This window comes from Onychostoma macrolepis, chromosome 19, assembly GCF_012432095.1.
Source record: "Onychostoma macrolepis isolate SWU-2019 chromosome 19, ASM1243209v1, whole genome shotgun sequence".
NCBI lineage: Eukaryota > Metazoa > Chordata > Actinopteri > Cypriniformes > Cyprinidae > Onychostoma > Onychostoma macrolepis.
In genome coordinates, this window is record NC_081173.1 from 2,116,190 (window position 1) to 2,130,395 (window position 14,206).

General features: G+C 35.2%; 1 protein-coding gene across 4 annotated transcripts in view; it reads left to right on the forward strand.

The window, feature by feature from the left end:
* Positions 1-14,206, forward strand: part of LOC131526168 (thyroid hormone receptor beta) — a 114,199-nt gene that overhangs the window by 72,895 nt on the left and 27,098 nt on the right. For all 4 annotated transcript variants that reach the window (XM_058754308.1, XM_058754310.1, XM_058754307.1 and 1 more), the window contains 3 exons: positions 4,780-4,831; positions 4,949-5,013; positions 8,145-8,195. In XM_058754308.1, coding sequence (XP_058610291.1) covers positions 5,007-5,013; positions 8,145-8,195 — 58 coding nt within the window. In that variant the 5' untranslated portion in view covers positions 4,780-4,831; positions 4,949-5,006. The remainder of the gene's footprint in view (positions 1-4,779; positions 4,832-4,948; positions 5,014-8,144; positions 8,196-14,206) is intronic.

The window sequence follows — 14,206 nt, forward strand, 5'->3', positions numbered from 1 at the left end:
TAATACTTTGTACAAAAGCCTTTGTTGGTAATGACAGCTTCAAGACGCCTCCTGTAGCAGAAACTAGTCGCATGCATTGCTCAGGTGTGATTTTGGCCAATTCTTCCACAGAGTCTTTAAATCTCGAAGGTTCTGTGGCCTCTTCTATGAACTCTGACCTTTAGTTCAAGTCAGGTGATTGGCTGGCCATTCTAGCAGCTTTATTTTTTTCTCTGAAACCAATCGAGAGTCTCCTTGGCTGTGTTTGGGATCATTGTCACCCTTATTTCATCTTCATCATCCTGGTACTGTAGGTGTTGGGACTGAAGCTAATATTAATTTTCACTGACGAGGGGCGGGATTGCTTTCTAATTACTGATAGATTTCAGCTGGTGTCTTGGCTTTCCATGCCTTTTTGCACCTCCCTTTCTTCACGTGTTCAATACTTTTTCCCTGTGTCATTACATTTTATTACACATAACTTAATTTCTGAATTTATTTGTTTTATTTTCTTTGTATGTATGGATTACTTGGGTTGTTACCGACAAAATTTCAAGTCAACAGCACCTTTAGAAATATATTTACTGAGAAAAATGGTGACGTGTTCAATACTTATTTTACCCGCTGTATATAGATTTAGTTCCTGCATTGTAGTGGATTATAGCATTTTAATGCATATAGCCTATATGCACTACAATGCGGGAATTAAATCTGATGAAGATGTGTTCCCACACTGCAGCTCAGCAGTCAGGGAAATGCCAGTGCTTCTCGTTCTTTGTGGGATGTTTATGTGTGTGGTTGTAGATGTTCAGCGGTACGAGGAAGCACAACGTGAAGGAAGTGTGGTGATACGCTGCTTCAGAGAATGTCATATCTGATATAGACTCGTTTCCTGTTAGCTGCTTCTGGAATAACAGGCAAGCATTTAACAGATTTCTACCAGATTAATTAGTTCTCTCTGTCGCTCTGCAATAAACAGAGGCCTAATCACCATTATAGGAAGAAGTAAAAAAAAATACACAGAACTAAAGCACACACTTCTGTCTCCCATCTTCTCTTATCACCAATGATCATATCTGTCAGAAATGGGCCTGTTTTCGGTGACCAGATTAACAGCTGATTTGAGTTAGTGGTTGTGTGTTGCACTTAAATGAGCATGTAAACAATGTTGATTAAATTGACAAATCAGGGCTCCAAACTGCGACTAAAACGGCCACATTTGCGACCAAAAATATTAATTTGCGAGTGATGTTTTTGCTGAGGTCGCCAATGGCGACTATGTTATGACTTGATTTTTTTTTCCTGATTGTTTTGCGATCACATCTTTTATGTCCACATATTAAACTGAGACGATGCGCATCAAAGTTTTAATGGAAAAAAAGAGTTTCAAACAGTCCTCATCTCTGCCGAAATGCCTGCTAAACGCAGCTCAGTCGTGCAGCGCGAGAGATCAAAATGACGGAGACGTGCAAAGTGAAAGTGCAGAAAAGCAGTGTCTATTTCATGCACAACTTGAACAAACTTCAACAGGTAAAGCTGTCAGCTGTGTGGATATTGGCAATAGCGTTAACAATTCTCGTTTATAATCATTACTAATATGGCTTCTTGTTATCAAGATTTTAGTCTATATGCTGAGTTCTGTAAATGCGTGAACTTCATATTAGCCTGTTTGCAGTGCACTTGCCGTCCAGTAATCACAATAAGCTTTGTGCTTTGTTACTTTTTAATAAACAAAGTATCAGCTTTAACATTCTGCCAAATTCATAACAAAATTCATAAAATAAATACGGTTTTGGTGCTCTTTAATGCGGCAGGCGCAATCGCTTTAGCGCCTCAGTTCAAGCGGCAAGTGAACCCATTATATCTTTCTCTATTATAGTATGAAATGAATGTGAATTAATATCAAAAGGTAGGCTATTTTATAAGAGAGCCTACACTTATTGAAATGTCTCATGTAATCGCTCATTCTGTGTCAAACTGTGGAAATCTTGTTAAGCTTGTAAACAATGCCACGTAACAATACCTAACCACTGGCCATCCATAAGCTCATCAGTCAGCTAGAAAAATAATTATAAAGAGAAGCATTTTGCTATATTTATTGCTTATTAATATTTTTACTTAACCTGTTGTCTACATGATAAAAAATGCAAAAACCGACTGGATGTGTGAGAGATTTGACAACATAGGATGCATTGAGGAGGAGCCCGAACTAACACTGTAAAAAGTTTTCTTTAAAAAATTGAGGAAACCCAGGGATCGCAAAATCGCGGGGCTATTGCGTTTTCCAGTTGGGCTTCCAAAATGTATCACTGCCCTGCCCAGCGGGGTAACTTAAATACTGTGGGTCCTTAAAACCTCTCAATTTACTTGTATAAAATTTACAGCCATAAAAAGTTTTAAATATGTTAAATGGTATAAGAAAAGTCTTAATTATAATTTCAAGAGGTTGGCGGATGGAAAGACAAGAACCGCGATACAGCTGGATTAAACTTCAAAAGGCAATGATGTCATTGAATAAATATGAGTTTGGTGTAGGGAATATTAACAAGTCCCGCCCATTTAGAGCTGGCTCCAACCTCCGTTTATACCTATCTCGGAGAAGCCACTATATTTGCTCCTAAAGCGCCAACTTAATGCATAATTAAAGAAATACATTAAGTGAATTTGACAATTCTGAGTTACACTGACAAATAACAGTTTGAAAATGTGTTGTTCACTTTTTATTTTAAGTTGGACCAACTTAAATTTATTAAATTGCAATTACTTAAAAGTTCTTATGGTCCATGATATTGGAACAGATTCTGTGTAATAAACAATTCTTTGTGACTGAATATATAAGTTGGAAAAGACGTTTAGTTCCCACTTTAAGTGAACCTTAGTTCCCAGGTCATCTACAAGATGGATTAAAATGCTGATAAAGTCAAGAAAAGAGTAGACAAACACATGACTGTATGATTGAAATGTCAAAATGTTAAAAAAAACAAATAAATAAAACGTGTTTATCCTGTGGCACCTAAAAAAATAATTTGGCGCCTAAGTTTTTTCTTATAGGAGCCAATGGCTCCTTACTCGATTTTTTTGTCTGGAGCCCTGCAAATGATTAATTTTCTTATTCAGATTTTCAGAAATTCACATTATTATGATGTTGTTAATGTTATTTTCATAGCGTGTGATGACAATCTTCAATATAAAATGCCTTCAGTTTTTCCAATTTAATTACTTTCTCCATTTGCAAAATTTAATTTGAATCACATTTAGACTTGCTAAAATTGATTGCTCATTGTTGCCATTACTATTCACCAAGTGGTGGCAGATATTTATATTGACATCAAAGCAAATACAAAGTTTGGACAAAGACATAAGTTCTCCAAAATAACGGTTTGCCAGTCATCGCACACATCTGTATGTGCTGCAGGTTCTCCAGTGAAGATCTGCCAACTTCTTTGTTAGCTGCAAATGTTTGAAAGTAAACATTCTTATAGCAAGGGTTTTAAAGTAGATGCTTAGTAGAGCTTGTAATTTAAAGTGTGATCTTTGAAGGCTTGTTTTCTCTGAGATGTAATTTCTGAGGGAAACAGTGTCATTTGCCTTGTACTCGCGTCACTCTGAGGCTCTCTTGGCAGCAGTGTAACAACAGTGCTTAGAGTTTCACACTCTGCACTTTTACCCTTGGTCTGAGAGACAACAGAAACTCGCTTTACAGTATTTGTGTTCCAGCTCAGTAATAATATTCCTCAAACAAGGTTTGTTCTGAACCATTAACATGAGTATAAAACAATTCCTCTGAATTCCACTTGACAGACTCAAGCATTTAAATTTTGTTATGTAGATCGTTTCTTTCTATACATATCGATAGATTGATCTTTCTTTTCTTAGATGTAGCCTGTAAAAGGCACAGTTCACCCAAAAATGAAAATTCTGTCATCATTTATTCACCCTCCACCACTACTTGTTGTAAACCTGTTTGAGTTTCTTTCTTCTGTTTCTGTTCTTTCAAACTGATTGGTTTCCAACATTCTTCAAAATATCTTCTTTTGTGTTCTTTTCATTCTGAAATGAGTAACAGCAGTGTTTACTGCCGAGCTGCTGTTGTGTCTGATATGGGCTGTTCTGTCCCTTAATAACAGCATTTTATGATATTCGTAAAATAATCAGCACTGAAATGTGCCACTCAGACACTTCAGATTAGACTGAAATGATCAGAGTTCTTGTTAAAATAAACCTCAGTCACTTGTTTCTGATGTGTTTATAACTTCATGTACTGCACAGCCAGAAACAGCAAGAGGTTTGACGTCTGGAATTTGCAGAAGTTCACAGCGAGTCATTTTTGCAGCTTAGTTTCAATGAATGCTCTTCTTTACAACTGACATTTACGCATTTTCTAGAAGCTTTTGCACAAAGCAACTTGAATTGCATTCAAGAGATACAGGAGTTTTTGCATTCTTTCAGAACCTTGGCATTTCTAGTGCCATTCTCTTTTATTTGACATGTTATTTCAGAATTATTGTGTTCCAAAATATCAACAAATTTAGCTCATTTCAAGCTAAAGTGCACAATTTTTTGTTTTGACACTTTTCGGCCTGATTCCGCTGAACAGCATTTTAATCCATTGACAGTCCTAGTTTGTCCTAGAAACAGTAAGAGCAGTGCTTGACCTACGAAACACCAATAATAACATGAACAATTTAGTTTAGTTTTTGGTGCTTCTGTGTTTAATGCATATTGTTATTTGTTATTTCTCCTCTGAAAACCGTTTCCATGCATTATGTAAGTCTCTCTCATTCTGTGTGTCTTCCTCAGCCTCTGCTGCTCCAGACCGCTGTGGGACGACTCGGATATCACAAAGAACAAGGTAGGCCAAAGCAACTTTCATTTTGAGCCACAAAACAGACCAAAGGCAGGCATTACTGCATTACTCTGCTGTGCTTTTCTTCTTATTTATTGTTCTTCCTTTGACTTTGTGTGTCAGATATCAGCGAGTCCGTGGATGACAACAGCATGATGTTTAAGGCCTAATATACAGCAGTATGTCAGGTAATGTCAAATTTTTTTTTTTTTTTTTTTTTACTTTCAATTGAAGAATATACCTTCTGCATAGGCAGCTACCTTCTCAGGCAGAATTGCTTTGTGTTTTTACTTTATTTTTTTTAAAATCCAGAACAATCCAGGATGGCATTCCATCATCTTTGATTTAAAAGAGAAAGGAATGATTGGCATCATGCTTGTTTCAATGTTCTGTTTCATATGAGTACAGTATGTTCCAGTTTAGTTTGTTCCAGAACACACATTCCATTCCATTTAGCCAGGGTTTCCCAAACGGGATTCCAGAGGGAATTTCAGGACATTTGTGAGTTGATGAAAAGCTATAAATAAATAGAAATATTATTAAATCATAAAATTTAAATACATAAATTAAAAAAATAGATAATTTTAAAACAAATAAAATAAGGTACTTACATTCTGGCACACAGCCTGTCTGCTGTTTTTGTTCAGACCGATGAGAAAACTTTTGTTGTGAATCTTAACCGGTAGAAGGAAAACAAGCTAATGTGCATTCAAAACAATCTCAACACTTCAAGTAATAAGGGAGCCCATCTAGAATTGTTTGTGGAGCAGATAAATTGCTCCATTTTGACTCTCCCTTTTCTTTAAAAAAAATAATAATAAAATAAAGGCTGAAATGTGTGGTTTATAACTTTATAAAACATTTTATTTATTTATTTTTTATCAATTTTATTTAAACATATAGTACAAGTGGTTTATTAAAGAATTGGCCAAAGTGTTTTATTTGGATATATTTTTATATCTACTGTACATGTGAAGAGTTTATTTGCAAAAACAGAAAATTCATTTTTTGTTTTTATTGTGTTAGTTAACTGTATATTGTAGTTAGTTATTTTTTTACCTAATCAAAATAACCCAACATCAGTTTGATTGAGATTAATTGGAATGCACAATGAAAAAACATGATTTTTGAAAATCTGAACTCTTCATATACATATCTTTGTGTGTTTTTCATTTCAATGGGATACCAGTGTCAGCATAAGTGCTCACCAGCCTTCAAAACCCCAGTTCAATCCTGCGCATAAGTGATTGAAATATAGTCAGCAACACACTTATGAGACTTGCATTACTAAGGCTGGACATTTATCAAATGAATAATAAAGATTACAATTATAGCTTGTAATGAATAACTTGAAAATTGATGATTACAGCATTATTGAATTCTACTCCTGTTGAACATGAATCACCCGACACTGAGAACTTATCGATTAATCAATAAGATTAAATACAAATAGCATATTCATTGTGCAGGGTTGATAGATTTTTTTATTTTTCTGCTGCAATAAAGTAATACAGGATCACACTTCTCAGCTTGTCTTGGGTAGGCTATGTAGACACGTACAGTACATTTGTAAACAGTCAAATGTGGCCTGCAGTTGCCCCACTCAAAATAAGTATATTAACGCAAATTAGAATCAAAATCAATATTGGGAAATACATTTGGGGAAATAATCAACTAAATATTAAAATATGTTTGTCGTTATCATGCAGCAATATGAGAAGCACAGAAGTACATTTTTAATTATGTTAATGGTCATGCAGAATAAGGCATTATTATGTGCTTTATAAGTACAGCCAACATGCTGGTAATATGCTAATCAGCAAGTAAATAATAGTGAATAGTGTTCCCTAATCTAAAGTGTTTCATTGAGGTCTGTTCTAGCTAGTTGAAGTGTAATAAATAAAAAAGGTCAACATTGCAGCAATATCTGACACTTTCTTTGACCCAGTTCCTACCTGTGTGTGTTATCAAAGTATGCATGTGTGTGTTCTGTCAACACAGAGTTGCCTGTGTGTTCAGCACGTCTTCCTTAGATTGTGATCTTTGGACTGAATCATGTCTGGCTTTCAGTTTCCTAATTGCCTTATTTTTAGCGTTTTCTAAAAAACAGCGCTGAAGACATCGTCTCAGATGCAGAGATACACTGATTTTTGCCTTGCTGTCTTCAGGGCTCAATAATAAGTATTTATGTTTCTGCTCATTTCAGATCGTTTGGGTAGATGATTTTTAATTGTGGCCATATTTTCAGTGGTCATACTGAGACAATAATAAAAAAATAAATATAAATTAAAGACCGAATAAACATGTTTTGTAGCTTTTCGTTCCAAAATAGACAGTACAAATTGTGAAATATTATTACAAATGGATTCTTTCATGAATAGAAAGCTCAGAAGAACAACATTTATTTGAAATATAAATCTTTGTAACATTATAAATGTCTTTACTGTCACTTTCGATCAATGTAGTGCATCCTTGATGAATAAAATGAATTTAGTTTTCTTACTTACCACAAACTGTTGAATGGTACTGAATCATGGTCTCCACAAAATTATGAAGCAGCACGACTGTTTTCAGCATTGATGATAATCAGAAATGTTTCTTGAGCTCAAATCAGCATATTAGAATGATTTCTGAAGGATCATGTGACACTGAAGACTGGAGTAATGATGCTGAAAATTCAGCTTTCACGTACAGGAATAAATTACATTTTAAATTATATTACAATAGAAAACTGTTCTTTTAAATTGTAATACTATTTTACAATTTTTACTGTATTTTTGTTCAAATAAATGCAACCTTGGTGAGCAGAAAAGACATTCAGAAACATTAAAAAAATCTCACAGATCCCAAAGTTTTGACCGGAGTTTTAGGCCGATGCTACATGGGGCAACTTTTTTTGAGCAACGTTGCTGGGGCACTTTCCCATTGAGAATGGGTCACAAATTTCTGTCTGGATATTTTAGAGCAGTCGTGTGCCCTGTGTCTCACCTGGTTGCCCGTTGACTATTACTTTTCAGTAATAGTAGAACTCATGTCCTCCAGGCCAGAAATGACACAGCAAGCTGAAGCAAATAAAGGAACAAAGTGCTCTTAAATAAATGAATTCATTAAACAGATCCTGCTGAAGAAGATATACCCAAGTCTCCTGGTCTGAATCCTGGCTGCTTCTGAGTTTCCTGTAACACACAGACAGTGCAGGCCATCAGACCTTAGACCCTTATTGTTGAGTTTCTCAAATTGTGTTTACAAGCTGTTTCTCTCTCTCTTTCTCTAAATGTCATTATAATAAAGTATGATGTGCCTCTCCCATTTATTTTAGAGCAAGCAGACAAATGCACCTCCCGCTGGAAAGATGAGGCCATGCAGAATGGTACAGTTACACCCTCCATCATCCATTTATCCTCCTCTGTCTCTCTCTTCTCTCTCTTTCGTGAAGTGCTGGTATAGTGGGTGTTTTATGAGGGAATATAGATCATCATGTCAGAGACGGAAGAGTGTTAACCTCATTTTACTTACTAATGTGACATATTTCTGAGTCAATCAGCACATTCAACCAGAAAAGAAAAAAAAAAAAATGGAGGGATGGATGATTTTGTTCATCTGCAATTGATTGGATGGTAAAAAAGTGACTGTTGCAAATTTCAGTATTACATTTGTTTTCTTTCCACTGTGGTCAGAATGATCTTATTTCAGTTGTTGTGATTGTTCATTTGATTGTTCATAAAGGATATCTTTAGTTTTAACAGTTCCCTTGGGTCCTTAAAGTTTTAAAATGAGTTTGATCAAATGTAAGGGCATAAAAAGTCATTATAATCTTATCTGCAAAATGCAAAATCTTTAACGTGTATGTATTAAAACATTTAGTGTGTAAGTATTTTAAACCCAAGCCCGAGATACGTGATTATTTTGAGATCATATTAAATATGCATGACCAGGCACATATACATACTGTACATACACACACACACACACACACACACATATATATATATATATATATATTACATATATAAACACATAACGATTTCTTTTGTTTTGTTTTTCAATGAAAAAATTAATTGAATTAATAAATAAATTTAGTTGACTAACTTTTGACTAAACTGTTTACTCAGTTTGCTCTTTGCCAAAGTTATAATAAAAGCTGATACTGGAGCACTTTTACTGTTGCTTTCATATCATAGTGGCCTATATTAGTGCAACACAATACCCTGTGCTTTGTTCTTTCTAAAATACTAATGTTCACCATGCTGCTCTATAGTGGCTGCTAAAAGCATTTAGATACTTATCTACAGTATCAACAAAGCAAGTCTCATTCATTTTTAAGGACAGCACAAGCAAATTTTTGTTTGTTAGATTAAATGTTTTGATGTCAGATATTTTAAATAATAGATAAACTCTTCAAAAGAAAAAGAAAAAAGAAACTACAGTATCTGGACACCTAAGTCATAATAACTTCCATTTTATTGCTTTAATAAAAAATATTAAAACAAGTTGCATCTCCAAACAAATGCTACTTGTAGGCTTTTCTGAGAACTAACTTCTTTCCTGAGCCCCTTTTGCAGTGACTCGTAACTTGCTTTCTAACACTGATGATACAGTGTTAAATCATTGAGCAACACTTCATTCATGATCCAGAATGAAGTTGCAGGCCTACATTAGACTGGAAATCATTGTTTCATTCTTATTTATCCAATATACTGCACTTTTCAGTCTTCCTCTAGGGGGCAGTAAAAGCATATTGCAGCCCAGCTGCAAGTCCAATACAGTCACTGTCAGTGACCAATAGTAAGTAAAGCTTTATTTCTATAGCACCTTTTAAAAACAGTGTTTACAAAGTGCTTTCCAAAATACATGTGTGCATTCACAGAAAATGATTCATGCAGAATATAAATAAACTAATAAACAAAATACAATAAATTCCATGAAGGAAAGGCCGAAATGAACAAAGTGTTTTGAGACTTTTTAAAAGTGCAGAGTGAGTTTGTTGTTGTTGTTGTTTTTAGGTGTGTTTTTGGCACAATAGTCAAAACAGAAAGTCGTGATGATAATCTTTGCCATATCTGAATATCTTCCTGTTTTAGTTGTATTTAGCAGATTAGAGCTGTGTGATAATTGTGACATTATAAACAATCAAGATTTTGCTTTATGTGAGTGTGTGGATATATTGCTTGGTGTTATTTAATATATTTAACATTTTGTGATGATATACAATCAAGCAATTAAAATTTGTTGTAAAGTATGTATCGCCTTACGTATGAAGGATTCTCTTGAGTTATTTGTAGGACAAAACAATTACTCTTTAGAAGACCTTCTGGTTAACATGCAGGTTTAATATTGCTAATAATATTCAAGATACCCAGAGTCTCATTTTACATCCAGCTCTCTGTGACACATGATCGGATCTGATTTTTTTATTTTTGCTTTGTTGGAATTTGTTAGAACTGTTTTGTGGGAGTTTCTCTCATTTATTAAGTTACAAAAAGGCTGTTAGTTTTCACACTTGAAATATTTAACCCTGGGTCATTCTAAAGCCCGGTTCAACTGAATTCTGGCTTATTTTGATTCACATTTCACACGGCACACAATTTATCCAGGTTTAACAATGAAAGTTGCCCCTATTATGGGTTATGAAAGGTTCATATTTTGGTTTTGGGAGTCCCCAACAACAGGTTGACATGCATACAAGGTCAAGAAACACTCTATGTCTTATAATATGCATTTATTTTTACCTTGCTTGCTCAACGACTCCCAAACGAGTCGCTCAACGATTAATTTTTCCAAACCCCTCTTTTGCGTGATGCTAATCTGTGGTGATTGGTCGATTAGTCTCATTTTCATTTCATCTTGCCTGTAATGCCTGATAAAGCAGTGTTTGTGAGCGCAGTGCTGCTTTGTGTGCAGCGTTACCGGAGAAACCGCTATTTTTAATGCTCCAAAAGCGGCACCTAGTGGCAAAGAATGAATTTGCATTTTCATTCAGACCGCGAAAAGACCAACAAGTGAGCGGACAATATGCTAATGTTTCATGTTGACGTCAACATGAAACGGCTTGGGATTCGTTTTAAAAAGGACTCGTTTCAATGATTCAGAGTAGACTCTTTCTTTTGAGAGACAATAACTTTATACACGGAGTACTTTCAGATTTAAAACTTTGCAGGATGTTTTCATTCACTTAGAGTGTTACACACTGCATGAAAGGTCATTTTCAAAAATCCATAATAGGGGCACTTTAATCCTGGTATTCACTTTAATCAATGTTTTCAACATCGTAATAATCATCATAATAATATTTCTTGAACAGCACATCAGCATATTAGAATGACTTCTGAAGGATCATGTGACACTGAAGATGAGTAATGATGCTGAAAATTCAGCTTTGATCACAGGAAAAAACTACATTTTAAAAACTACATATATTCACATAGAAAACATATTAGTGTTCAACAATGTGCTGTTTTACTGTATTTCTAATCCAATAATTGCAGCCTTGGTGAACATAAGGGACTTAAAGGGAACATAAAAAAATCTTACCAACCCTGAACAGCAGCATATTTCTCCCTATGTAAAGCTGTTTTAATAGATGAATTTTCATTGTATGGACCATGGTGGAAGAGCAATAAATGACGTTTTAAATTTGGATTTTGAAAACTCTCATTTCTTTCTGACCCTGCTAGTTAATCAGAGGTTAAGTTCATCTCTGTAGGTCTTCTTAGTTACCAGGTGTATGGATCGATGTCAGTGCGGCTCGTTCTCCATGTGTGTTTGTGTGTGTTTGTGTAAGTGGCCTGTGAGTACGAGTGTGATGTGCATGATATCATGATGCTGTTCGCTGGCCATCTGTTGCATGACGGGCCCCTTGGGACAGAGCATCGGCCGTCCCACCAATGCTAATTGAGAGTGACAAATCCTCCCGCTTCAGCGTGATAACGGCCTTTGTTGTTTTTGTGCCATTGTTGTGAAGAGCGTCAGACTATGTTAAGGTCAACATGTGTCACTATGGTCTCCATCCTGTCAATGGAAAGAAATAAACCAGCACACATCTTCTGATTAGTGGCGTTTACATCGCTATTCATCACTATTACTGTTGCTTTTACTGAGAGTAAACATGAGCAAGAATGGCTTTGACTTTCATTTAAATTCTCTTTGTATAGAGCTAAAACACTACTGATAGCACCTGCTCAAACTAGGTTGTGGGTTGGTAGATGCAGGTTTTTACATTGAAATATAGTGCTAGTAAATTTCCATCTTTGTGTTCGATGCAGCATCATTTTGAAAAAGAAGGGCATCTGTTTTGTGCATGTCATTCATCATCTTTTCCAATCGTTTTGTTGCATTAGATGTGTAATTTAGAGCATGTGGTGCTGATCCTGCTTTAGCTCTGACACGCCAGTCTGAAACACTTCTGCCCAGCCCGTCTTTTCTGTGCATGATCCTTCAACCTGTCAGATGTTCTGCATGTAACATGTTTTAATATTGATGTGATCAGGGTAAATTGCACAGTGCACTGCAGCAAAGAAAGCTTGTAAATTCACAACAGAGTATATGCAGTAGACATTTTTTGTAGCGTGGTGTTCGTGTGTACTATCTTTGGGTTGCTTTGTTGACGAGATGCTGTTTGTGTTCGCTAACAAGAATTCCCAGAATCAGCCGTCCCTTCCAGCTCATGATGACTCAGATATAATCTAATAATATAATCAGAATCGCTTGTTTTGGCTTCCGCTGACAGGGTCACTTGTATTTCGCGTTTATGGAAACTGATGTCCTTAAAGAGGCTTTTGTGTCTTTAATCTTTTAATTCGTTACTAAAGAGATACTTTTTTTAAACAATATCACGACATAATGAATCAAAAGAAATTTCCTGAAATCTCTTTTCCCTGAACACTCAACATCGTCTTTCAGTCAGTCTGCACATGCATGTGGACCAATAATTAAATAAGCACAGATAATATACTGGAAGGCTTTGTGTGTAAACAGTGGCTGGTTGCATAAACTGCTTAGATTAGTCTTACAAGACTGTCATCTGATTTAGTTTTTTTAAGACTGGTTATCATTTTTTAAGTCAGCTACGTAAAAATGCCCAATAGTCGAATGTGGATCTAAAAAAACGCAACACTAATCACCCCTTGGCTGACTTCTAATTGATCAAAATGGTTCTTAAGACACTTAAGTCTTAACATAGTAACCTTATGTATGCAGATGGTCCCAGTATTTCTGGGAATACTGACTGATAAACTAGTAAAATGTTTTTTTCTGCATGGACTGTTGGATGATGGTCAATGTTATGGAAATTAAATAAAATAAAACTTTACATTGATTTGTAATGCCATGCTTTGTCCATTCAGTGCTTTTGTAATGCAGTGTCTCTAAATGATCTTCATTCATGTGTGGAAATGTTGATAGATGTGATTGAATTTATTTGGATATCATGTATATAGATTCATTAGAAATATTACCAGTCCTAAAAATTTGTCAGATTTGGGTTACACTTTATTTTAAGGTGTTTCTTGTTACAGTGTAATTATATATTTGGTGAAACTTTAGAATAGGGAACACTTATTAACTATTAGCTATGACTTTTCCCTCAATAAACTCCTAATTTGCTGCTTATTAATAGCTAGTAAGGCAGTTGTTAAGTGTAGGTATTGGGTAGGATTAGGGATGTAGAATAAGGTTGTGTAGAATAAGGCATTAACATGTGCTTAATTACTTAATAAATGGCTAATATTCTATTAATATGCATGTTAATTAGCAACTAGTTAAGAAACCCTAAAATAAAGTGTTACCATATATTTAAGAACTGAGTAATATTAATTGACTACATGTACTTACTATATGGTTATGTGTTAGGATTAGGGTTTGATTTAGGTTTACTTGCATGTAATTAAGCATAATTTATTGTTACTATAATAGTAAGTGCATGTAACGTGTAACAAGGACACCGTAAAATAAAGTGTTACTCAGATTTATTTACAGGTCGAACAGAAAGCACCGTTGCACCCAAAGATAGACTTTCATCCCAATAGACTTTAATCCTGATGTTTTTGGCAGGCCGATCTGAAGAGAGTCAACAAGCTACAGACACACAAACCTGAACCTCTTTAGTCTTTTGCCTAGTGATATGCAAATTTTAGAAACCTGAAATCTGCCGCAGGCATCCGGCTGACAAGTGTTTTCTAATTCTGGTCCCAAAGACCAGAAACGGGGTTAATATGAATTAATATTCAATAGTATTATCAGTTCAGCTTCTCGGATGAAAGCTAAATTTGAACTGAATTAAGCTGGAGGATAACACTAATATTGCAACACTGACACTGTTACTGAACTGAATTGAGCTGAATCTATTATCCTCTGTAGAGCTGCTTTACAAGTTGAATTTATTCT